The sequence below is a fragment of the Opisthocomus hoazin genome, chromosome 1 (assembly GCF_030867145.1).
Source record: "Opisthocomus hoazin isolate bOpiHoa1 chromosome 1, bOpiHoa1.hap1, whole genome shotgun sequence".
Lineage (NCBI taxonomy): Eukaryota > Metazoa > Chordata > Aves > Opisthocomiformes > Opisthocomidae > Opisthocomus > Opisthocomus hoazin.
Genome location: NC_134414.1, coordinates 142,420,849 through 142,448,027, shown reverse-complemented (window position 1 = coordinate 142,448,027; position 27,179 = coordinate 142,420,849). Strand labels below are relative to the sequence as shown.

Here is a 27,179-nt window from a genome sequence, read left to right as displayed (position 1 = left end):
CTAGGTATGCATTTCCTCCTCCTAGAGAAAAGTAAAATTGTAGCACATATTAAGATGTGAACATCTCTCTGAGACGGGCTGAACTGGGGAGGCAGATGGGATACTCACATGTGCAATTTTTCTAAGTGAATTTTTAAAGCCTATGGTCATTGCAAGCTTCCTCACTCCATCCCAACATGGTACTTCCATCTTGCTTCAGAAATGCCTCCTCCTGGAGCCAGAGGGGTCAGATGTTAATCTTTTCCCACTCTAATTTTTGCATGTCCACTAGATAGCAAACCAAGGAAAACCATTTATTGTGTTGGCAGATACTGTCCCACTGGAAATTTGAAGGAAGCTCACAGATCCTCTCAATATCAGAGAGCCACTCAGTACTAATCTGAGATGCATTTCATTAGGAAACCAGACGTTTAATGTCATTATTAAGTTATCAGATCAATTCATACTCACAGATATTCCTCTGCAATTAATATATAGTAGAGGACAGGTTGTCTATAGGATACTCTGTGAAGGTGTTTATTAAAGTGGTCTGTATGGGAAAGCTTTCTAAACTAAAAACACCATTGAGGTCACAGGGATTTAACTGCCTCTATAGATGTTCCATTCAAAACAAGAGGGATTTTCTTTGCCTTGCTTAGCTTGTGCCATTTTGAAAGTGAAACAGATGAAGCCAGAAACAGGGCATTCCAGTTTGGAATAAGACTATCCATATAGTACTCACTCAGTGTTTTAATTTTACCTATTCCAGTTTCCCACATTGAAACTACCTTTATATGGGACCAAAACTTTTGAGTCATCAAGCCTCTGGTGTCTCTCAGAATCTCCTGTCTACTATGTGGTTTCGTGACTGAGAAGTCAGGACTACATGAGCATTATGATTGTCTTGATAAGAACATAAGACCATAGTAAGTCAAAAGACCTTACTTTCAAATGCTGTCTTAACATTTGTTACAGCACTACAAATACATATAGCATTTGGGAAAATAATTAACAGCTCTCTGTAACTATCACTAGCAGTAAAATACATAAAATTATCTTTATTCTATAAGGCAAATAGCATGTTGATTTGCTGGTGGATGAGAGGCCATACTGCAAAGCAACACTTGAGTTACTGTGTCTTCATGGGTGTAGTACACACCTCACTTTTAGAAGCATGTCCTATGGTCCTTTAAGCTGCAATAAACTGAGCTGCTCTGTTATTTCTTACCCTGGGCAAGAACTTACAGATCTGCATCTCTCTGCCTCAGTTGGTTTGGACACCTCTTCATGACAAAATGAGCAATCGGCCAGCCCAGATGAGAGCTGCTCTTGGGATTTAAACTAGTGTTCTTCACAATCTTGGCTTGACTGAAAGCCTAGCTCTATCAGGTAAAAGGATTTTGTAAGGAATATCTGAATGAGAACTTGACTCATCTGTGGAGCAGATACGTTTTTAGGGTTCTGCAGCACAGCTGTCACACCAGGGTTTAAGAAGTTGCTACAAGTCAGGTATGTTAGTGTCAAGTCAAACTTTTAACACACTATAATCTGAAGTATGCTTTTAAATCTCTTTTGCTGAAAATAAAGCAAATATCCTTGTTTTCATTTGTTCTGGGAGAACTGTGTGCACAGAGTTAGTTACTGCTAAGAACATTACAGGTCACAGGATGAGTTGTTTTCTGAGCCATGAAATTTTCACAGTGTGAACCGGCATCAAGCCCACAGTGCCAAGGGCTTCCTCCCCATAAAGCTGTAAAATGTCACATAGTTCTCTTTGGCTATTGCAATAGTTCTGCTGAACCCTGATTATCATATGGCAAACCCAGAGATTAGAAAGCAAGTTACGTGGGCTTGGTTTTCTTGAGGTCAGGTCATTTTAATTCAACAGGTTTCTCAGGAACTGTGGGAATCTTAACCAGAAAGCATTTAATCTAGCGTCACTGACAAAAACACTAATTCATTGCACTTCTAAAGTGTTTCTCATCTAAAGGCAGAATAGGCTTTTTACAAACACTGCTGACTCACTGCCCCTAGGAGATACGTGTTATTGCTATCATTTTACATAAGGCAAAACTGTAACACTGATGTATTTATTTGCTTAGGCCTGTACCTGGGCAAAGAGACCCACTTCATGTATACACTGAGCAGACAGGCACAAGCAATAATCCTCCAGTTTCTTTTCTGCTTTATTTCTACCTGATGTAGAGAGGCTGGCTATTCTTTTTCTTATTATTACTTGTACATATATATACAAATGCATATAGCACTTTGGAGAAAATTAACCATTGTAAATAACATCAAAACATATTGCACAATTTAATAATCATAGCAGTAATAATAAGTTGCATATATAAGTTGTTTGATCAACAAAATCCATCAATTCTTACAGCATTTTTAACAGAACCTAAGAAGTAGAGACAGGAAATTGGAATGATATTTAACATGTTGCAAGACATTTCCAACTTCTGTATATCTAATGGCGCTTTGTAGTACAAATATAGAGAAAACATTCTGGATTACAATGAATCATGCAGCAGATATTGAGTAAAATCAAACAACCAACTCCTGGGGATGAGTCTAGAAATCAAGAAGTTTGGAAGACGAACTTGCAACAACACATGTTTGAGGGTCTACATATTTACATACGAGGGCTTCTTTACTGACCCTGGATTCTAAGCCTTTACTGCAAGTAAGAAAGTCTTCAAACAGATTAAAAATTATGTCTGGCTGTGCACTTAAACCTGCTTTTTCCTAGAAGGACTAGTGTAAATAGATTGCAACTTAAAGCAAACACAAGATGCAAACATAAAGTTCTCTAGACTGAGAAGCATGTAGATCTTGTTGCAATGCCTGAATACAGACGCTTTGTATTTGTGGTCTGGTATAGGCCTTTTTCACAGAAAGAAGACTGAAAGAATCCAGCAAAATGAAGAAATTATTGTATTCTGAATTGTGGGGCTTTTTAAGCTCTTCTGTTCTTTTCTTTGTTTATTCTGAAAACTGAATTGTAGCAACTCTACTCACCCCTGCTGACCACGTAGGCCTTCTGCCGCCTTCCCCACTCACACAGCTGGGAACGGAAGGATTTTTCTTCCAGCTAGTTCCTGCATACAGATTGCCTGTTGAAGACAACAGTCATTATTTCCACATACCCACTTTAAGAAGAAAGTCAGTTTCGGGAACAAGCATGCTAACAATAAAAACTCTCTGTTTCCTCTGACCTTATGGAAGAACATTTCAAGTAAAAGCCACCTTGGGATAAATGTACAATCCCATGCAAGGTCACTAGCTGTTACTAAGATACCTTTACTTTAAAGGATCAAACTCTCTCTTGCAGACTTTTCATTGAATTGTATTTCAGCAAGCATGGGTTGGCCAAAATCACAGTCACGCTGGCTGACCATGAACAACATGTACTTCTCCAAACCCTTAGCAGCCTCTGAATGGAGATCACGTTGTTTTCCTCCTCACTGTCACTTTCCCTCCAGCTGATGCTCTCAGACTATCTGCCTTATACCACCTCCACAAGTCTCACTACAAAAGTCATCGTGTCTTTGGCTCCCCATTTTCACTGCCTGCAGTTCTCCAGAAATTCCTAGCAGGCAGGGAACAAGATTTTTCACTCCTTGACCCTGGATTTCTGTCAGTGCCTTGAGCTGTGTTCAAACCGAATCCCAGCCCTAGACATACTTTTACCAGAGAATCAACTTTTAAATGACTCCACGTTTCTACTGACATGAACACCACCTTTAAGCAAGTTCACCTGGAGATTTCAGAAGTGCTAGGTATTGTTATTACATGAGAGCAATTTTCAGAAGTGAATCTCTGGTCTTCATTTTATCACTCCATTATATGACTCAGTCACAGATTATATGCTGTAATGGACAACAAGAAGATAAAGGGCCATCCTTAGTCATGGTTCCTTGACGGTCAGGTTGTTCTGCCAAAATCATCCAGGAGAGAATTGCTTTTTCACAGGCCAACCTGACACTTGCAACCGCAGTTTCCCCATAGCGATCAGCTTGCAAGAGAAGCAAAGGGCAGTAAATGTACTTTTCCTTCTGACAGCTCTGCTGATGTTTCCATGGGATCTGGGCGCTTAGAAGTGTTCACATCTCAAAGGCACTGCAGCTCTCCAGATTTTCCTCTCAGTGGCAACCAGAGTTTGTGAGCACCAAGTGTGTTAGCACATCTCAGCATAGTGACGACGTTTTGTCTGGTAGGTGATGCTAATGAACACCAAGCAGCTCGGCGCTACTGACTTTCTGAGGCAGTTCACAGGACAGCCTGCTACACACACCCTGCGGTCACCTCTGGTCACCCACCCAAAAGTGACAAAGGTATTTGTGTTTCCTACAGTCTTAAGAAAGCCTCTTACCGAATGCCACCTTCTCTCTCTCAACAAAACCACAGATAAATCTTTGGTTTGATTTCAGTTGCATTGAAGTATTCATAATGTATTTATTTGACCGTGATGGAAGAAGGTGAGTTGAAAGAGCTGTGCTTGTTTATATTATTTGAAGATGTTGGCAATAATCTTTAATTCCTTTCCCAATTTCCATACTTGGCCACAGAGGATTATTATTTATCCCCTTGATTTACCCAAGTTTTTCCTTCCTCCAAAATTCTAGGTCAGAATAACCTGTTGGTTTTTTTTTCCCAGAGCACCAAAAATACACAAATGCACATTACATCAGTGTTTTTTAAGCAGTAAACAACAAATAGGTGAGGAAATAATTTTGACAGACTGGCATCCTGCCTGGCAGGTAGGGAAACACAATGTCAGGTCATAAGATACCATGGCTGAGAAAGCAGCAATAAAGAAACCAGAATTACTGTGTTTCTCATAAAATAATGGTACAGTATTTGCCACCTAATAAACAAAGTCAGGGTATTTTGATAGCTTTCTGTCACCAGAGGGGTTTCCTTTACTGGACCATCCTCTTCCTCAGCACCGCAGAACCTTGGAATTCCTGATAATCCATCTGCACCCAGCAAGAAACTGAAAAGCTATTTTAAGATTTTGAGGACTACAGCAGAACTTAAGCTGGCAGAGAACACATAAATGCACTCAAAGGTGCAGACTACTGGAGCACTTCACTGTCAGCCAGAGTGAATGACACTGTGTTGAGCAAGCTGAGACGCTTCGCTTTATGTCCTAGCAATGATAGGAACAGTTCATTGATCGGCACTGGTCAATCGATCTACTGGAGAAAACAGCTGACTTCATTTCTCACCATGGGATATCACCGTAATATCTTGTCTGACCTCTTGCTGCTCAAAAAGTGCATCTCTGTGTTTGAACAACATCATTTATTATGGCCAATGTTACCACTGAGTCTTGCCCATAATACATCAGCATCCTAAGTCAAAAAGAGATGAATCTGCAAATATTTCTCACTGCGAACCAGGAATTACATGGGCAGTCCTGTAGCCTGTGGAAGTCCTTGGCACAAGTCAAGAGAGCAAATGCATCATGATATGAGTGCATCTCATCTCACTCAACTCTCAATTTCTAGGACAAACCCCATGAGAACCAGTGGGAAGAACAGAAAGCTAGCAGGCTTGATCCACTTGGTAGAGAAGATGGTGGTAGGAATTGACTCCTTTTCACTGAAAATGTGTGCTAAATATGTTCCTTGTCTGCAGGTTCAATTTGCCACTGAAAGCTTAATTAGCGTTCCTCAGCCGCAGGGAAACATTCTGATTGACAAAACTCGCTGGTTTTGGCTGAGGCTTCAAAGCGCTTGCTTCACAATACACTCCACAGCTATTTTTAAACTCCTTGCAAAATTCACAGCTGAGCATTTTGATTCAGAGTGAAATTCATCATCAACAACAACAAAACACCATCACCAGAGTGCTGCATTTCTCAGCAAAATGGGAGGTAGGAGCTCAGCTTGAACTTTGTGACCTATGGCAGTAGCAGCTTTTCCCCTGCTATCTCTCAGTCTGAGAAGAAAATGGGGATACCTGGGAGAAGAGGAAACTAAACAGACAGCTCAAAAATTAACGAAAAATACTATAAAGACAGTGAGAAATGAAGTGAAACCATTTGTAGATAACTTTCGAGGTCTTTTGTTGTCAGCACCAAAGAAAACTGTTCAGAACAGCTTCAGGAGGGACTCAGAAGGCAAAGTGGACAAACAGTAAGGTGCCAGTTAAAATTTCATATGGATGGGTATGTGCCAAAAGGAACAGGCCACCACCACACACCCTACCATGGTCATATCAACTGCAACGGCTCAGAAGTAAAGCCACAGGAGACACTGGAATCGGGTAGTGAAAATCCTGTTCTGCAGCAGCTAGAAAGGTAAAAAGCTGAGCTGCGTGAGGAGAGGAGAGGCAAACAGTTCTCAAAACACCATCATGCCAATAAACACACTTCATTCTGCACTGGAATATTGTGGACTGCTGCTACTAACATCCCCCCAAAAAGACTGAAAATATAATGTTTGATTATTATAGAGCAGAACTAGGAGCTAGAAAAGATACAACAGATGTATGAAACGCAAATACCATCAAACAGTATAAACTGTGAGGCCCATCTCTTTCCAGTTTTGAGTGGGCCTTTGTACTTCCGAAATACGAGTATATACTAAACTGATTTTGAAAAGTGAAACTAAGTATCTAAGAGAAAAATGCAAAAATACTTTGAATCACTAATTCTATTCAAAGGCATTAATCTAATTTTGCTGTATTATGGCAATAAGAAAATAGCTACCCATACTTAAAGATACTAGTGATGAAAAGTGTGTTTGTAGAGGAAAACAAGTAAGTTAATAATACTGATTTCTCCAAGTCTCTGATACTATGAAACATTTATGAACAAGTTGAAGAGTCCTTACTGAATAGGGAAGCTTTCTTGGACCAGGACCCAAGCAAGACTGCATTTATGCATATTACTGTGGACCCCAGTTGTTCATGTCAGTTAGAAGCCTACTAGTTAAAATTTTTTAAGCAAGGAAAGAAAAATAAAAAAAGGAAAATAGAAAGTACTCATACATTTCAAAATCATCATTCCACCACCATCAGTAACAATGTCTAGTGGCATACTTGTATAAATCTACCTAAAGCACTTGTAATTTTTGCATTGTAATAAAATAAGAATGATGTTTACATCTCTCTATAGATTCATTTCTGGAAAAATCCAGCAGTAATTTGTACTACACTTGAATATCTCTCAGAGAAAAATAATGGCTATACCGATATTTGATCTTTAATCTGAGATCTTGGATCTTATTAACTTTCCTGGAAGTATCAGGAGGAGTAATTTCATAATTCAGTAGTGAAATGAACTGCAAATGAACCATAAGTAAATAGAGTTGAATTATCTTTTGCAAAGATCTGAGAAAGAAAGACTAAGGGTATGCAGGGTGCATGTGCAAACCTACAGAAAATCGGATATATTTAATGCATGACAGCCCACCTTGCTTTGAGTTCTGCCTTCAGAGTTCCCATACTGAGAAAATAAATTTGCAGGTATGCCCTCTCTGTGCCTGCAGCCCTGGGTCCTGGAACCACATGATTGCATTACAGTCTCAGAGGTGTTTTGTTTCGGTTTCATATTGCTTGCTTTATTGAAAAAGTTTTTAGTCCTAATAGTTGCAAGACAAAAATCTTGAAAACTGAAACCAAATGTAGCTCGTGGCAACTACACTGATCTCCATCTGCGCAGATCGAACAAAAGATGGGAATGTAGGAAAGAGGACTGCGTGCAGCAAACTCCCTTTGGCTTGGCAGAAGTACTGGGGGATGTCCTGCTGGTGGCTGTAGCGCTTTGGGTCTGAAGAGGAGCCCACCCATGGAGTGGAGTTGCCACTCCTCCAACCGCGCTGTGCTCGGGTTCACACCATGGTGCGCTATCAAGTGCACAAGCTGGCTCCCTCTTGAACAAAACCAAGCCAGAAGATGTCCTCTGGAGTGAAACCTCAAGTGCTGTGGCTGCAAGTGGGTATTCAGACAGAAACCACTTTGTGCATGAGTGGGCTACACAGCAGCTTGGGAAGTTTCATACCCGAAAAGGACCCACACCATGCAGAGGTAGGTATCCCCTCGTGGCCTGTTGTACCAGACTAGTGCTGGGACAAAGCAAATCACCTTTGAAATGTGTACGGGGTGGACACCGCAGCACCAAGGGGTTTGCTCTACAGATCTGCCCCTCTTTGTCCACAGCATTTGCTCATGTGAACGCAACCTCTGATGCCACCAGCACCCTGAGCTGGCAGGTGCCGACTCCCCCTGTCCCCAGCTTTTACCTGTCCAGGAAACCAGCAGAACAGATATGGGGGACCCAGCTCTGCAGAAGGCCAGAGTGACACAAAACGAGACAAACTAAGTTTTAGCAAATGAGACAAACTGGGATTACACAAAACAGACACCCAGTAGCTGGTGCTACCAGTTATTAAGACAGAGCAGGAAAAAAACCCTGAAATTAGGTCTCTTACAACTGACTCCATCAGGTTTTAATCTGCTTTGTCTGGATTTAGCAGTTGAAAACGATCTTCCTGACAGTCCTCCCTGGCTGCAGGACACTATTTGGGTGTGTAATGCTAAGCAGGTGCATAAACGCTTCCCTGGCTCAATCTGGCTTTTCCTAGGCTGGCGCTCCTGGAAATGGAGGAAAACTCCCAACAACTGCACAACCACCGATCCACGCCAGCCACAGGATGACCTCTTTAGCATATTCAAATAATTTGACTAGTCTGGTTTTAATGTTAACTAAAGAAAGAATGAGTGTTACAAAGCTGTCTTCAGGGGCTGGATACCTACTTCCTTTAAAATTAATGGCAGTGGTGCACTTAAAACTTGCAAGTGTCTTAAAATACTAAGTGGAGCAATGAGCACAACTGGAGGACTACATTATAGATCATTAAAGCTCCTTTTTATTGACATAATCAACCTAAGCCTTCCTGTGTTTCACTTGGTCGTATTTCTTCTAGTTCTGTTTCCTGGACCTAAGACTGTTTCCTCTCTCACGGTGATGCTTGAACCCCCTCGCATGAGGATCACCTTGCTTGTCCAGCACCCATTTAGCTCTTTTTAGTCCTCATGAATCAATCTCTTCAGACACTTTTTCACTCTGTCATCCTCCTCTGAACTCTTTCCAATGTGTCAACGGCTTTCTGGGTTTGATGTACCTGAATTACACACTGACTTTCTCACCACTGCCTAATTAACAATTCACAGCCAATGTAAGAATCTTTCTCTTAGTGATTCCTAATATTTAGTTTCATTTCCTAAATGCATCCATATTAGTAATGGTAGCCTCCTCATATCTCACTGACATACGCAGCTCTATAGAGCAGTGGTCTTCCAGGGGGAGTGCAAGACAATCTATTAGTGTGCAGGAAGAAAATATTTTTGTAATGTTAATAAAGAAAAGTAAATGTAAACATACTTTTAAAATAGTATTTTCTTAATCTTTCTATCATGCTTTAAAATTCCTATTTATGTGTATGTTTAATAATGTACATAATACATTATTGCAGCAGTAAATGTATATAATTTACAAATAAATAAATGTACATATGTTGGGAGTGCATGTTCAAAAATTTTTTACTGATACAGGTGCACAATTAAAAAAGTGTGGAGACCAGTGCTATGGAAGTAAGGGGTGGTAACATACATGTGTTTTAAGTCTTAAGCTATTTGTGTCAGAAAATCCACCCCATTGCCACTGTGCATGCTATATATACCACATCTGCTGCTGAACTCACCTGGCATGGGGTCAGGCCTTGATGACTGACACCAAGATGTCGGCACAAACTGCTGCCATCGTTCCCCATGGTTAATGGTCTAACCAGAGAAAAGTGAGGGTGTGTGGGAGAGTCTGGACTTTGGCACCAGGCACTCTGATTAGGGAAAAGGGATGTAGAGGTCTTTTTCTCCCTGTAGAGAGAAATTCAATCAAGTTTACTGTATTTCACATTTTGCACAGGCATGTATGTGCACAGGATATAACAAATATGTATATTTTGTCTATTACTGCATTATTTATTGTATAGCATTAGCATATTTATTATTGTATTTTACATAGATTTACTGTGTTTACTGCACACATACATTACATTTATGTGATATACCTACCAAACAGCACACATATATTTGACACATTCTGCATTTAGTTGTAGGTGGACGAACTGCAACTTCTGTATTTTTTGACATATCGTATTATAATTTACCATTTGCCTTTGATTATAATTCTGCCAGACTTGAACTCTTTGCACTGAATTTTTACATAATTGCTCCCTGCTTCTGACTTCATTTCTTTGGAAATTTTTGAGCAAAAGTGATTTAGCTATTTTTAAGAATAAATCTTGTGAAGAACAGCCAGTTCAACCTACGCTGAAAAGTGTTCATCTTCTGAACATCACCAGCCAGAGTCTGGAGAAGAAATTTAGAGAAGAGCAATTACCCCACGTGTGAGAAGGGTCACCCACGTTTTTGTGAAAAATATATATCCAGATTGGCCAACCCTTTATTTTTGAAATACATGTTCTTCTGTCATGAACCTGGCTCAAAAGCCCCTGGAACCAATATTCTGGAGAAGACTGAGAAAAAACCACCAATATTGCATTCCTTATTCAAAACAGTGAATGGCTCAGCTCAGGGGTTCCTGGCTGAGACTTGGGTGCCCAAACGAACCTGTCCGCACGAAGTCCAATGGATCACACTTTTTCATGGTGTTGCCAATTTTAAGTCTGATACAATGGCTGAAGACAGTTCTGAAGCAATTTAGAAAGCAATGGTTATCAGTCCTTAGCCCAGTTCAAAGCGCAGTGGGCTGAGAGAAGACTGAGTTCAGGCCCACCCTTCTCAAGACAAAGGTAAATAGTTCTGTGAACATCAACATTTTTGGCTGAAAGCTTCCCAAGTTGTGGTCTCCAAATGGTGCCATCCAAACACTTGGGGCTCAAAGGATAATATGTAATAATAAAGTCACAGTTTAAGAAGAATTTCATGTGGATTTTACTTTCCAATTAGTCTTGACTGACAATGAACGTGCTCCTATCAGGAGTTTTGGGCTGGATTCCTATTTGAAGGTTAATTCTTATTTTTAAAATTCCAAAGCTTTTAAAAAATTGTTTACAAGATGGTCATTTAAAAGCTTTCACTTACAGAGCCAGTATGGCACGATGCTGCAATTACAGAGTACACACAATGAACGTCAGATACCTTTTAATGTAGCTTTGTCCTTTTTTAATTGTTTGCCGTGGATCAGCCCTCTTCCACTCTGTATCAGTTATTGCAAATTCCTGTTCATTTTCCCAGACTTCTTTTTGCTTTGGTGTTGGGAATGTTGGTATAACAATGTTCTCAAATTCTTCACTTTCCTCTTTCGCCACCCATCCTTGCCTTCTGTTCCAGTAGAGAAAAGTGTACCAAGCCACAGCCTGGAAAAAAAACAAAACCCCAACATATCAGTGTTTATTTATGTTCTGCATTTTTTCATTAAGATCAGTGTTTGTTCTAGACAAACCAAGAAGGGCTGAAAGGGCAGGTACTCCAATATATTTCTGAGTTATTTATCATTTGAAAGATAAATACTAATTGCAGCCACCAAATTCCAGGTTTTTTTCTTTGGCCTTTAAAATCTGTTTCCGGTCTTTAAAATCTGTTTCCAGTCTTTAAATATATTTAGGGTAAACTCATCATCTAAGAGCCTTGAAATTCCACTGCTCCAATTAAGTAAACCAGACAAAGAAGGAGAAAAAAGAAGTCATGACAATTCTGCAACAATGTCAGAGGCTGCTGAAGGAAGAAAAAGCAATCTGTTCTCCATGTCCACAGTTGACAGGATAAAAAGGAAAGGACTGATGCAGAAAAAGTCCAGTTTAGGCACTAGCAAACCTTTTCTAAGCGTACAGAGTGAGGCACTAAAGGAGATTGCCCGGGGATGTGGTGGAGTCTCTCTTACTGAAGGTCTTCCAGAACTGCCTAGGCAAGCCACAGCCAGGAGCAATCCTGGCAGAGGTAATCACGTCTCCAGTTCACTTTCAGCCTCTGATTCCCTGGCACTGATGTAATAGCAAGTATGGCCAAAGTGAGTTAGAAGAGGAGTAAATGTGAAAAGGTGAGACCAAAAGTCAACATTCACTTAACAGTTTGTAAGGTGTAAATTATGCTACCTTGGGGAAATTGTATAACTTGAACTGTTTGTGAAAATCACGGGTCTTTCCACGCTGTCACTAGTCCGAGTTTGTCTAGCTAAAAATTACCAAAACCATAGTTGCCACTGGACAACTACAGGGTAAAGAATGATCTTGGGCTCCTTCTCATCCCCAAGTCAACAGAAGTTTGCCTAAAAATACTCAACACAGTTCCCAAGCTGATGGCAGTTACTAGCAGGCAGGCATGGGCTGAATAGCCCTGGGCATAGCTGGACCTTTCATGGTTGAAGCACACTGGAAGCAGACAGTGGGCTGACAATTCACACTTGAGGAGCCCCTGCTTCAATCACTGTGAGCATGTTAGCCTTTCATTCAACAAGTGGTGTCATCAATCTACTGTTTTTCTTCAGATCCTAATAATTAACATCCACGCTGAAGCAAGGTTAACAGAGAGAGAGCCCAGCTTTGCTGTTTGGATTGCGTGTGCTTTATTCTACAAGGACTTTAACAGTATGATCTCAAATCTCTGAAGGATGTCCAGCGATAGAGCTGTCTGGGTAAGGAAGCATGGTGATTTTGTTCAAGGCACTCACTTGACCACTGGGCTCATAGAGAATGGTAGCACAGGTAAGGCTTGTCCTAAATCTCTCCAGTTCCTTCCAAAGAAAATCTGAGGGACTTTTGTGAAGCACTGTCGCATCTGCTGCCCAAACCTGCAAAGATCAAGCAGCCATTACATTAAAGACAAAATGGCTCCTGGATATTTATACAATATAAGAACTCTGTAAAAACATCAGGTTTTCCTTTTGCTTTTTGATTTTTGTAACACTGGTCACTATTTGGTCTGTGAAATCAAAGCTGAAAGAATTATATTTCAAGACTCGCAGCTTATAGTGATTATTTTCAAGTATCTCTCCTGTGGATTAACAGAGATTAGCAAAGGCACATTTTTCAAGGTGTGATAGTAAATCCCGGGCTTTTTGGTCTGGCTTGCTGAGAGTAAGACTTAAAATAGGCAGTTTCTTGTATTTTCTAAATTACCAAGGGCATTGGAAGAGATCTGTGATATCAGCTTTAAAATTCCAGTCTCTGCTTGATTCTGGATTCCCTCTGTTCAGGGAGAAGCTGTCTCTACTGAAGACTAGAATTTTTTTGTACTATTATCCTTATACAAAAGATTTAACAGTGTTGTGCTTTATAAAGTGAACACAATTATAGGTGACCTTTATCACTAACACAGTAGCCAAAGGACCTGTTAGGAAAACATTTCTCTTACATAAGACAATCACAACATGCTTTTGCAAACGGTGTCCCTAAAGGATCTGGCATTTGCCATCTGTGAGAAAATGTCTTCAGCCATTTCCTGTGAGCCAAAACAATCCTCATTCTATTTTAAAGAAGTATCTTGAAAAAAAAAATGTTGTCTTCCAAAAGTGGTCACCATATGGCACCCTGACAAGGTGTATTTGTGGCTTTTTCACACATACACCAGAAGACAGCATTGACTGTGGCTCTTCTGGGCCCCCACCACCTTGCTTTTCCACCTTTCTTGTAAGAGGGCTCACGCAGGGCTGCATTGACCTGCATTGAGCTTGGTGATGAACATGGACTTTGCCCCCTTGTACTCTGCGAGGCTTCAATTTTCATCTCAGGAGAAGAAACAAGCACTGGTGGTAAAAGAAGCTTCAGGCCATATTCCAACCATCTGCACTGGCATCTAACTTGAGCCATCTTGGTGCATCTGTTGCTCTCACAGGGAGCTGGGGCCTGGAAGTCCTTCCTAGCCGTCTATCTATACATGAATTTTAGATGCAAGAGTTGGCAGCCTGAACATGACCCTTTGAAGTTAATATTCAGCAGAAATATTCTGCTTGCATATACTGAAACAACAGCTGTGGTGGACCTTCTACTTCAGTCAGTCGTTCACCCAGGAGCCTTTTAATGATAATGGGAACAGCAACCTTGTCAATAACTTCAGCACTGATCAGAGCACTTTGGAAAGGACTACTTTTGGGGTTGGTGGGAATCGTTGGTGCATAAAAGCCAGCTAAGGGGAAACCATTTCTGGGGAGATCTGCAAGGTGTCTTGCAGCCAGCCAAGCAGCCAGCATCTTTACCCAGTACAACAGAGGCTGTGCCAGCTGTGAGTGCGGGTACATCCCAGAGGTTGCTGGAAGCCACGTGCAGATACCAGCAGATGTTCCTCAGCTACACCTACAGCTGAGCCTTGGTCACATTTAGTTCACATGTTCAAGCCTTTTTCATTACCATGGCTATCAAATGCATATATTTATTGTTTTCTATTTAAAGCTTTTCTGGGGTATGATGAAGTCATCTGACTCTTTGCATCTTAGATCCTACCTGCCTCTAACTCTTATACGAACTGGCAAAAAGATACATCTGAACTAGCCAGAGGGGAAGTAATTTTTGAAAAGCAGCAGCCCATGCACTGAATAGTTAATGTTATAGCTCTGGCATGACATCAAAGGAGAGCACATCACTTAGGAACCTAAGGCTCAGAGTGTCATCATTTTGCCTAAAGTCATCCAAGGCAATGCCAGGAATGGAGCCCCGTTGCTAGAACAGTGTTTTATGCCTTTCTCTGCTGGATAACAGCTGTCCTCAGACAGTGCGCACAGTCTGGGAAGCAACATCATTTTTCTTTTTATTTTCAGTTGAGACCCTACTATAGATCACTATAGTGATCACTTCAGACTATACACAAAACTATATTAATTACTTCAGCAGCAACACCTAAAACTCGTTTCCTTTCCAGTTCTATTATTTGTGGGTTTCCAATCCAAGGTTCACACCCTCTGTTGGCAAACACTGGCACAACTCAGTATTCTGACAGTATGGGGAGCTTTTTATGGGAGCAATGGTTGGGAAAAGGAATGTATCAAACAAGTACATCCCCGGATAGCTTCCCACTGCTAGGAAACATGAAATGCTGGACTCGTCATGCAAATGCCAAGCTTGAACTGATGACGGACATTAACAGCTTCTTCTGAATTCATCAGTCTTTGTAAGTGTTAGCCTCTCTGAAAATACAGACTTAAGTTTGACTCCATACCATCCAGCTAAGAGTGTACCCTAGTCTGCCTGCTGAGAACAGGCACTCAGACCCCCCACACTCACTGTCACGGTGGAGTTGGGCCCCATCCTGGTCTCAGGGGGAAACCGGAATACAGCCACTGGTTGACTTTGGATGTCCTGCTTCAAAAGATAATCCCCAATGCTCTCCTCTTTTTCAGGTGCACAGTTCATGATCTTTACAAAACGACCACCTGGATCAACTTCAGCAATTTTCAAATTTCCAATAGCACTGAAAGAACAGAAGTTGATTTGAAAGTGTAAAAGCACTACTTAATTAAAAAATACACGTATTTTCTTAAATCAACTAGCATAAATGCCAGTAATTAATGGTAAGTAAACTTACCACAGGCAGACTATTTACAGCACTGCCATTCTACTTTTTATGCAGTGCCTTTCATCTAAAAAAATCCATTTGCATTAAAATTAGTATATTCTGATTCTCTTTCACAGTTAGGTAGCATCCATTACCATCAGAAATTAAAAGATTCATTGTGGGGCAAAAAGTCATCGGTATACCATTTGAACTTGTTTTTGTCTAAATCTATATAAGCTATAACCTCTAAGGCTGCCTTGGGTATTTAGCCTAGTATGATTAGTGGGAGTTGTGCAGCTGACTTCCTTTGTCAGTTTAGAAAATTCCTCCCCACCATAAGTATATCTTTCTCCTCCTGCCTCTCATTGCTTTTCCTTCCTGGAGAAAGACAAATTGTCATTATTAATACTTTATTATTAACTCCAAAAGACTCCATGCTACAAGACTGAGATTTCATCCCTTCCTTGTTTCAGAATCCCAGCAAAGCAGGGTCTGTTTTGCATCTGCAGTAAGATCAGGGAGCTCTTGTGTGAGCAGGGGAACACGCAATCTCCCTTAAGCACTGGAAAACAAATTTATCACTTGAGTGTTCCTTTAAGTAGCGCACATGTCAAGGGAACACTTTTAAACACTCAGTCCCAGACTGTAGTACTCATCATAGGTCTTATTAGATAGGTTGTGAATGAAGTTTAAGAATCATTCAGCTTTTGATGCGGCATATACTGCAATAAATTCCATATTTAGCACTGGTGCAGTGTCTTGTCTATCTTCTGTGTGTGTAACACTTTTTCCCTTGACACATTAGTCTCGTTCCAGTAAGCTTAAGTCATAGACTTCTATGTGTATAGTAAAGGTTGACTCAACAGCCCATACTGCCTATATGCTTGCTTAACGTAGCCAAATCCTCATCGACAGTGTGATAAATACTGCCCACCCACCCCAAATAATTCAGCAGTGCGGTGCAGCAGTGAGTCACTGCTTGCTCACGACAGCCAGGCTGTCTCCAGTCTGCTGCTGGCATTGATAGATTTGGAAGCCGAGCCGCAGGGATCTGCCCCTTCCCTGGCCAGAGAAGACATCCATAGTGAATGTAACACTTGGCTGCCTCTCCTCTGCCTTTCTGCAAACTTTGGGAACTCCGGAGCATCTCCCCTCCTTGCACTCAGTCCTGGTCTATTTGTGCTTCACATCAGCAAGGGGAGACCTGGAGACAGCTTACCGGAGACACAGAGCCTTGGAGGGGCTTTGGCAGCACAGCCAGGCTGAGGGGCTCCTCACCTTCTGACTCTCCCCCTCTTCTGACCGCTTGCTTTCATCTGGCTGTCACAGTTTGGCACACTTCTCCTTCCTCCCTGCTCATAGGATGACGCTCTAAGCTGCAACGCTCAAATAACCCAGTGTAAAAGGTTTTTGGAGGACGTTATTTCAACCTGAGCTTTTTTGGCAGTCTCTGCAAGCTGCTGTATCAGTGCAGCTGAAGGGATGGCCAGCTGCGCTTCAAAACTTTGTGAACTGCTGACGCAGAGACCGATCCTTCAGGATCCCTCGGTTTGTAAGTCATCATTTACATATGCAGTACACACACAGATGTAAAATGCTGCGACTTGAATCCACAGTTGAATTCTACATATATCACTACAGTCCTGGCGCTCCAGCAGCAGCCTAAGACTCCTCTGAGATCTAAAAACAGAATTACACCAGCAACAAAGAGTTTACCCTCTGGAAGGGTGTAGAGCCAGTTAAGACGATGTGAGAAGGCTTTTAAATGATACAGAAGGCAGAGACCTTCCTGATCTCCCATTTATCTCTATATGTGCAAGGAAAGTGAAGGAAAAGTTTTGGGTGCCAAAATGTATCTAGGAGGAGGGCAGGAAAAAGCAGATAGGGAAAGATATGTCCTAAAATGGTCTTAAAAGGCCATTTTGTGATGTAACATTGTAAATAACAGAATCTTACTTGATAAACGAGTGAATAATGAGCATCCAGAGTAGTGTAACTTTCCCTAAACAAGACCCCAGGTTGAACCTAGTGAAGGCAGGGAGACTTGGGAACATAAAATGGGGCTGACAGGAGTTTTTGATACAGCACACAGCACTGGTAAAGAAGCAAAAGATAGGACACAGGAATTTGGTGTTAGAAGCTGCTGAAGCATGCAATGCAGATCTGCCAGCTTGCGCCCAGGCAATCCCGTCTCTCACAGCCACGCTGGCTGAAGGAGAAGGTCAGATCCAAAGCTGCAACGGTTAAAGAGCAAGGTTGGGCCAACCATGCCTAAGGTTGAATCAGGCAAAAGCTGTTACTGATAAAGAGGAGTACATGGGCTTGATCATGCTTCAGTCTCAAATGCTTCTGAATCAATTGGGCGCTCTCCTGAGCCAGCTCAGAGAGCACAGTACTTTTGATAGGCATGGGATGGGAATGCAACATCATGCAACTCTTCTTCCAGGCATGTAAATACAGCCTCCTTCTGTGGATAACTTCCAGTAGCTAGAAGAGGCTAGGAGGAGCTGTTAGCTCTTGATGATCCTGCTCTGGGTGGGATTTCCAAGGTAATAGCTCTCTGGCATCTCCCCTTTGTTCCCCGGAGAAGCCATACACCGGTTCCGTGACTCAGCCCGGGATTAACAGCAATCTTTATTCTCTGCCCGTACATCCCAAGGAGATCCTCGAAGTGAAGCGCCCCTTTTTTGTTAACACATGTAAATCTAAAAAGAACTCCTTAAGAATCAATGTCATTTTCTCAAACAGGCATGGGGTCTGCACATAGCAAAAGAGAGAGAAGTGGAACAAAAGAAAGGAAGGAGAGCAGGCAGGTCCACACCTGACACCAGGGACCTTGACTCCACTCACCACAAAACTTAAAAGCAACTGCAGGCCTGGAATGCCAAGGGTAGGCTGAGATCCCGAGTGCTTTACAGATTAAGGCTTTAATTTAACTCATCCTTAGTCTGTAGCACATGTACTGAGTACAAAACAGACACTGATGATTTTCAATAGCCGTGCACAAAACTTCAAGTATCAGTTTCTATTTTTCTTGTTTTCTGCAAAACAGACACCCCAGAAATGCAGCCGATGTAACACTGTTCAGGTGCGAAAGTCAGGGAAAGGCTTAGGGTGACATTCTCATTGAACACAGACTGGGACTGTCTCTAAGCACCAGTGCCAGGACACGTGTGACAATACATGTGTGACCTGCTCTGCACACAGCTGATAGCTGAAAATCCTAATGCAGTGAATCCTGATGCCACTGGAAACCCTGATGCTGCTGAAAATCCTGATGGGTCAACTCCCATCCATTTCTCAGTATGGTATTAGTTAACAGTCTAATTAAACATATAAACTTCAAGGTGCTTTAAGCACATTCATATATTCTCAAAAGAAAATGGATGTAAATTAAACTTAATTATAGATAATAAAACCAAAATATCCTAGTTGGCCAAACCCACTTATTTCTACTAAGCTTGTGTATATTTGTATTGTGGCTTCACGACAAACCAGGTCCAGACATACTACTCATCATTTCTCTACAGAAGTATTACTAAAGTATGTGTTCACACCATGTACACTCAAAGGATGTTGTATAATGCAGTACCAAATCAAAACATTCGGTATTGTGTACTGCAATATAATTTTACTTATTTAATGTGTGTAACAAGAAAAGGTATAGTTTAAACTGAAATTGAGAGGAGTAAAAAAAAAGTGCTAGTGTGCTGGCACGGTGGAATACCATACCATAAGTGTCATGAATCAAATAAGAATTAAAAGAATTGCTTAATTTATGCATTTAACAAGTTTAACCACACACAAAGCAAACTGTCATCGCCTTTTGCTCTTTATCTTCAACAATTAGCTGAGCTAATGACTTCTTTTCTTTCTGTGTGCGACAAGATGTGATTCAATCCCCACTGGATAAAGGTTCACACAATACAAGGAAATACATCAAGGGGAAGGTGATCTCTTTTATCTTCTCATGTTTATCTAGAGTTTTTCTCCTCAAGCCCAGCCAAACAGTATGGCATGTCTCATTATTTGGAAATGGCTTTAGAGGTCTGAACACAACTGGAGCTTTCATGCTGGCTTTAAACGGTATCTTTTCATGGTTCTCCCTGTAATGTCCTGAGATTTACACAGATCTCTTTCGGAAACATATGCAAGGAACACCACGGGCTTACAAAGACTAAGTCTGTGAGAAAAACGCATATAAACTCAACAGAAGTACAAAATCAATGAGAGCAGGGAGAGCAGCAGGCATCAAAGAGCTGGGAGTCAGGAAAGCATTTGATAAAGTGCCTCTCAAATATTATCTCCCATTGGCTTAGACATAAATACTGTCACAGGAACTGTCTGAAGGACTGCAAACAAGGAATAATAATAGACTAGGGGCTTGCATCTCGTATGTTCCCTATAGGCACAATGGGTAGCTCTCATTTCAGGGAGCATCTCCACTTGTGATGAGTGAGAGGGAATAAAACAGCTGGTTAATAAAATATGTAGATAACATTAAGTTGAGATGAGAGAGTAGGGGAACATAAATGAAAGCAAGAGAAATAATACAAAGAGCCCTAGAGACCTTAGAAATATGGGCAGGAAATAAGTGAGATGCAGCTCTTGGAAAATTGTACACTAATTTATCAGGGGGGAAATAGCATTCACTGGAGGGAAAAGTATGGAGAGCAATAACATTGAACGAAGTCTACGAGGAAGCCAGTGATGCATTTGCAATCCGACAGAACAAAAAAGGCTGTTACAATTTTATGGCACTGTCCTTGTGGAGCAGGGAGCGCGGAGTGGAAGATTCCCTTTGTGCAGCTGTGAAGAGGGGAAGCTGGAAATACTGATTTGATCCTGATATTCATGTACCCCAATGCCTATGTGACCAGGCTTCACTGACTATAAGGAAATTCCTCCCAGGAGTAAATGCAGGTAAATAGAGCTCTCCCACTTCTAATACAGGCAACACAGAATTCATCCACTCCGCACATCTTGCCTGAAGCACCAAACATGAGACATCATCCATGATGCTTTAAGTACTACTCTGCTAGAAACTCTAGCTGGATTTAGGTTGGCATGAGACGAGAGTAAAATGTACTGGGTTCATTTTAGGGCATCTCATTACCAGAAAGATATTGACAATTAATAAGTAATTATAGAAGGGGACAAAAATGATGATCCAGGGTCTAATTTGTGGGGAAAAAAGTACAACAGCTAAAATGCTTGTCTTCAATAGATAATCACAGGGACATGTGATACCAGAATGGGTATAGCAGGTGGGTGGAAAATCCCAAAAAGGCTAAGGCTTTGTGCAGCTGAACTATCACCAATGAAATATCATTATCAAAGGAGAAATGTAGGCTGAGTATTGTGAAATCAATCTTAGCAATAAGCATGTGCAGGCCTATCCACTGAACAACGCAGTAGGAAGCAGTCTGCAGCAGACAGTGTCCACATAGGGGCTAGCCTTAAAACTGGAGCTGTCAACTGTTGTCATTTCTCTGAAGGAGACAGATTCAAGATAGCTGAAACCAGCTGAGGACCTAGGTCTTTCCCACCCTTAGTATACATGAAGTTAAATTAAAGATGGCAAATGCCAGCTTGGTAGAACTAGTTTCTCCAGGAGACAATACTTTATTTCTAATGGGATTTCTAGGTGAGTGTAAACAAGGTACAGCCTAGTTCACTCCTTTGGCTGCCTGTCACGGCCTCAAATAGCTTCATGCAGCCCACATGATGGGACTGTCTGAAGTCGCATGCAACATCAGTTCTATGCTTGGTTTCAAAATTAGCTGGGATCAGCTGAAGGCAAGGCCAAACCAGCCACGAGGTACAGTGTCTCTGTTCCTTTTATGGACTACCTTCACAACGGAGGAATCTTACATGGTGAATGAAGGGTGATTTATCTTTCCTGAAGGTGAAGTCCAATCTGGGGGCATTTGTCCCTAAAGCAGTGAGAGAGATCCTTACATTTCAAAGCCTTTGATGTTCTCCAGTATCCTCCTGGATAATGACCCAGACTCTTATCAAGGGTTTGCTTGTGTTTCACAGCTCCTCTGAAGGAAATACTGCAGCAAACACCATCTCTTCCCTACAAAAATAACCTGATAGAAAGTCCCAGCTGTGTCTATACCTGGATGCAAACTTTCGGTAGTCCTTACAAGCAGAACGTGTCCTTCCATGACTCTCCATGCATCCAAAGCTCTGGGCAACCTTCCTTGAGTAAGTAAACAAAGGGCTGAAGTGGTTCTGGCATTGTCCTGACACCATCTTTGAAATGCTAAGGTTTCTCGATGGAGCAGAGTTCCAGTTTGGCATTTCAATACTGTCTTTGGGCTGAGCTGATGAGCAAGCAAAAGACAAAGACATTGAGTTATACAATATTAACAGAAAGACAAATTATGAGAAACAAATCTCTTTTGGTAACAAAAATGGAACATTTAATTTTCTCTTTGCCTCTAACTGCAAAGCGATACTTCACAAATGCTTCTCTGAAAGCATTAAACCTATGGCTATAAAATAGAGCACAGCTGGTAAACTGAGTATTTACTTACTGACATGTAGATTTATTACCTCATTGGAATTACCTTGGGTAACAAAAAAACAATAAATTATGCCATCAGTGGTATAATTGTCATCCTGCAATTTCAGTGCTGTTAGACAGCATAGCATCAGCTGGGAGCAGATAATGAATATCTCAAGACTCCCTTCCAATTACAGAATGAAAGTGATAACATCTCTTAACCCCCTTTTTGTTGTCCTTTTTAAATACAAGTGTTCAAGAGGGACTATGAGGGACTTCTCGTCCCGGCAAAGGCAGGGAGAACCAGAAAGAGGGAACGTGCCCTGTGAACCCATCTTTCACCTGGAAAACTTCTCTCGTCTCTTACATCAGTCTCCCCAACAAACTAAATCCTTTTCAGTGCCTGTTTCGCAGACTATGCATCTGAGCTTTCCTTCAGGATTTGGAGTATTGTATGAGACTCACTCCACCAGGCAATCTATCTCTAACCAGATCTGGTGGGGCAGCCTAAATTTTGAGAGGAAGATGCATCCCTTGGCTCATCTTAGCTCTGAAATGCCTGGAGCACACATCAGCTTTGCTTGGATGAGTGTCTGGGTCAGATGGCATTGCTGCAATGCAGATTAGCTTCATCAGTTCCCTAAGAGGATTGTCTACAGCATTACTTTTTTCCTTATGAGTGTCAGAAATCCTGTAGTCCCTTCTCCCCGTGCATTCCGTTGTGGCATGGTGGTGGCACAGCATCAGACACTCTTCCAGAGTCATTTGTAGTCCCTTCCCTTGCGATACCCAGGGAAGCACTGCTCCAGCCCTGGGAAAGCAGCGCTGGTTCACCTGCCTATGTTAAACAGACAGTTAGCGGCAGCCAAGTGTAATAGCACAGGGGTAATAAGGAGGTGAAACGCTACAGCGCAAGTGGTCTAAAGGGAAAGCTACAGCTGGCATCCAGCTTAATGGAATGTGACTTTGGTTGAGAATGAACCAAACAAGCAAACATTAAAAATGGTATTCGGGCTTTTGGTGGCAGAGAAAACAGCACAAGGGGCACCGAGCTCCCTAAGCCAGGAACAAGAAACACCGGGCTTTGCTTTTCTGGGCTGGAGCCTTTGCTAGATCAAACACTCAGAGCGGCAGCCGAACTGGCAGCCGCAGGGAGAACAGACTGTGTTGATGCTGCTTGTCACTGATGTGTCAACAAGCCAGTCTGTTCCTGAGATCAGACCTATGGTTGTTTTTGCTGTTGCTAGGATCCAGCATCCTTACAAGGAGCTTTTGGGGAGCCTCTAGGAGAGGCCCTGACACTGTTGAAATTCAGTGGGATCAAAGGACTAATTCCCTTCTTTTACTTTGAAAACTATTGCCTGAACTCCACAAACACTCAGCAGGGAAAAATGCTGTGGTAGAAGCCTCCAGGAGAGCATCTCTTGGTCAAAGTCTCCACTCCTGTGGCACCCTGAACTCTGGGAAACCCTCTCTCCATCCATCATTAAGCTGCCTTAAGCAGTTCACCCTGGGCACCAGCTCCGCCCTGTACGCTCTCCCTTCCTTTTTTATTTTGTGCCATTTTTTTTGCTGTGTTATGCCACAGCAAGGGACATCTATAGCCTAAAATTCATAGTGGAGTGCTTAGAAAGCTCTCCTAAGAGAGAAAAGGCTCTGAGTTCAAACCCACCATATCCAAATCAGAGCAATGATTTTCATCACAGTTTTCCACTTAGGAGGCTGGATTAACTTCCAGGCAATGGTGTGGAGGGGAGAATGGGTCTGTCAACAAATCCCACTGTCTCACCCGCATCATTGTTCACCGATACACACACGGGAACAGGAGGGAAGGACTTGAGGCTAGTGGCTAGCTCACGCTCCAAAGTGTGGAACAGCAGGGGCCCGCTGCTGTCCACATGTCTACCCCGTATCGTATGTACAAACATGCCCAAACTGGCTTGAAGCAGGTCATTAACTAAAGACACAGATGGGAGGACAGACAGACAAATGTGAGCACACACAGACACAGAGGGAAGTCATATCAATGCCTTTTCCCTAGAAGACCAGGCACAACTTCTTTTTCCCTTCAGATAGCTGTTATGGCAGGAGGACATACACTCCTTTCGGACAGCAGACAGACTGAGGTCTTTCACCGTTTTCTAACACCTGAGGTGAAGTCCATATTAATCCATGAATACATTGGAGATGATCAACGTTGCACGTTTGGAGAAAGAACATCACCCTCTCCCAGCCCTTGGGCAGACAAGTGCTGCTGGAGTAAGCTGCAGCTGCTCCCTTCCAAGCCCTTCATTACAGCGCTTCACCAAAGCAAAGTGTTTGGATTTGGTTCAATAGGCAGGAATGAAACATTTCAGCTGAAGAATGTCCAAGCATTTTGTTTAGGTCAAATGAAACATGTCGACCTTTCCAAACACGCTGTTCCCTCAGCAGCTGAATTAATGAAGCCTGGTTTCTAATGACTTTTTCCTTTCATTCTGCTTCCTCATCCCCCTGCCCTAGCATCACGTGAGTTCTCTGATGGCTAATAAATGGGAATGAGGGAAGGACATATCAACCTTTCCTTCAATAGAAGCACTAACAGTATCTCTCATGCCTGACCATCAATTTTCAGAAAACTGGTAGGACCTCATCCCTGAGGACACTATCCTCATGCCAACCTGGGAGAGAGAAACTGGTCCATGTACTCCAAAGTCATTAAGGTTAGAAAAACAGGTGCATATGCACACAGAGCAGTAGCTAGGTACCACAAGAATAAAAAATCCAATTCTTTTTGTTTCCCCCCAAAAGTCAGTGTTTCCATATTTACACTAATCCAAATGCCAAAATATCAGAATTGCCCACTGACTATAAACTGTAGTCATAAGTGTGTTTCAAGAGCTGTGCTGCATCCCCTTTTTTGCTAGATGTTGTTCAAACCCACTAATATGATTGGCATCATTGCTCTGGTCTGCGTCGAAGTAACTAAAGAGTGTTTAAAAAATTACAGGGAAAAATATGCTCTGCTTCACTGCAGATGCATGTAACAGAGATTTGTCCTCCCTCGCACAGAGCAGCATTCACAAATCCCCACCCAGCATCAGTTTCTTCTTGGACTTGCCTTGTCTTTCTGTGGGAGCCAGAAAGATCCGGTGGCCAAGTGCAAAGCCTGGGCCTTTGCCCCATCAGCAGCACCCTGTTGCAAGACTGCTACTGTCACTGCCCTCTGTGTCGCAACACAACACTGGAGAAAATGACACAGGGAGGGAGGCAGAGGGTGCAGAACCTCTGCTGACATCGGGACTGTCTCAGCCCTGGCTCTGATTTGGAAACGATCACAGCTGCTACAACAGGGAAGAGCTGGGTGCTCACTGTTCAGCAGTTTATTCTGTGCCATTCATGGCTCCCAGCACATGTACACACATCTTTCCACAAGCCTCCTCCAGGCTTGGAGCACTGCTTGGAGCACAGCTGCAGATTTTTCTACATGGAAAAGCTAAGCCTACTATAAGACAAGGCATGAAAACAACACTTAGTTCATGGAACACAGGCATATTCTCTACCACCTGAAGCCTCCCCTGCCACTCTCATGTTTGGACACATGATCGGTCTCAGACAGAGACTGGGATGTGAAATGAGATGTGGGCTGCTCTATTCCATTAGCTGAGATATAACCAAAGCCTCCTCTCAAGCTATAGGGTTATATTTGCATACTGTGTGCATATGGACAAATAAAGGTCTGTGTTTTTCTGTCCTAAATACAAATCAGTCAAGTCTCCAGAGGCTTACCTATGGCTGTCTTTTACAAAGCCTGAGTTAGGCCAGAAGATCGTGCCAGACCAGGCATCTCTGTGGTCCCCATGACAGAGGCAGGATGAGATAAACCCACAAAGGACATGTCTGAAGAATACATTGACCTACCTGCTGCGGAGCTTGGAGTGATGGAGCCTGTGACCAGTAGCTCAGAACACAGCTGGGAGGATGTTGTCTCTGCGCTGTATGAAAAAATGACTCTTTAGAAATTTGTCAAGAAAATGATCTTTAAAACCAGACCAAGGCATACACTGGTGTCTTTCTCTACTAAATATATAAGCGAGAGCAGGATCTTACATGGGGACAAGTCATATCAATGTTAACCCAGAGAATGATATCCCAACCTCTTCCTCATTTTAAAGCGGACACAGTCCTAGATGAGCAATACTGCATCACGATACAGTCAACAAACCCATCTTCAGCTCTGAGCTTGTACCATTTAATCTGTCTGCATGCTGGGTTGACTATTTGTCACATCCTGCCATCAGGGCAGGTCCCTATCTGTGATGAGATCTTTGCATTCTTGTAGGCTGCCTCAGCTGCCAGGTTTGGCAGCTTTTGGCTGAAATCTGTAACTCTAATTCTCTTCTGCATGCCACCATGGGCAGGAGCAGACATGAGCTGAGCATGTAATGCCTGCTCCCTGGGCCAGATGAACCTAAGCCAGTTCCCACCTGGAAGCCACCTTGCCAAGTCAGCACAGCACTGTGTCCTAACTAATACACTCACTTATCATAACACAGCTATGCAGGTTTTGGACCAGAGTTGGCTTGTATCCATCTTGCTGGGAGCACAGACAGAGAGATTTGGATTTGTCTGCACTTTTTTCAACCTATACATGCTTCTAAGTGCCAGCTATGTGGACTGCTCCCTTAGAAGGATGACCAGTGGTTTGAGAGGCTCCTGATAATTTGCCAGTGCAGCTAGCCCACAGGGCCACAAGGTTTTCAAACATATTCCACAACAATTTTACAGGAATTGCTGAGTTCCCCATATTGAGTCCTGCAGAAGAAAGTCCTTGTCCTGCTCTTGAAGTTAAATAATTACGTGGTTCATTTGATTTGAGAGGCAATAGCCTCAAGTTGCATCAGGGGAGGTTCAGATTGGATATTAGGAAAAATTTCTTTACTGAAGGAGTGGTCAGGCATTGGAACAGGCTGTCCAGGAAGGTGGTGGAGTCCCCATTCCTAGAGGTGTTCAAAAAACGTGTAGATGTGGCACTTCGAGATAGGTTTAGCAGGCATTGTGGTGTTGGGTGGATGGTTGGACTTGATGATCTTAGAGGTCTTTTCCAACCCATGATACTATGTCATTCAGGGGACCTTGCAGAATTCCTTACTGTGGCACTGAGAGTTGCTGCTGCAGAGTCAGG

General features: G+C 42.3%; 1 protein-coding gene across 1 annotated transcript; it reads right to left on the bottom strand.

Annotated features, from left to right (window-relative positions):
- On the bottom strand, nucleotides 1-25,841 carry LMNTD1 (lamin tail domain containing 1). Its single transcript, XM_075416111.1, is given in 9 exon segments — nucleotides 1-21; nucleotides 3,004-3,098; nucleotides 9,699-9,737; nucleotides 9,740-9,870; nucleotides 11,158-11,375; nucleotides 12,686-12,805; nucleotides 15,231-15,417; nucleotides 21,626-21,833; nucleotides 25,784-25,841. Coding segments are annotated over 9 exon segments (1,077 nt in total).
- Nucleotides 25,842-27,179: the final 1,338 nt, after the last annotated feature.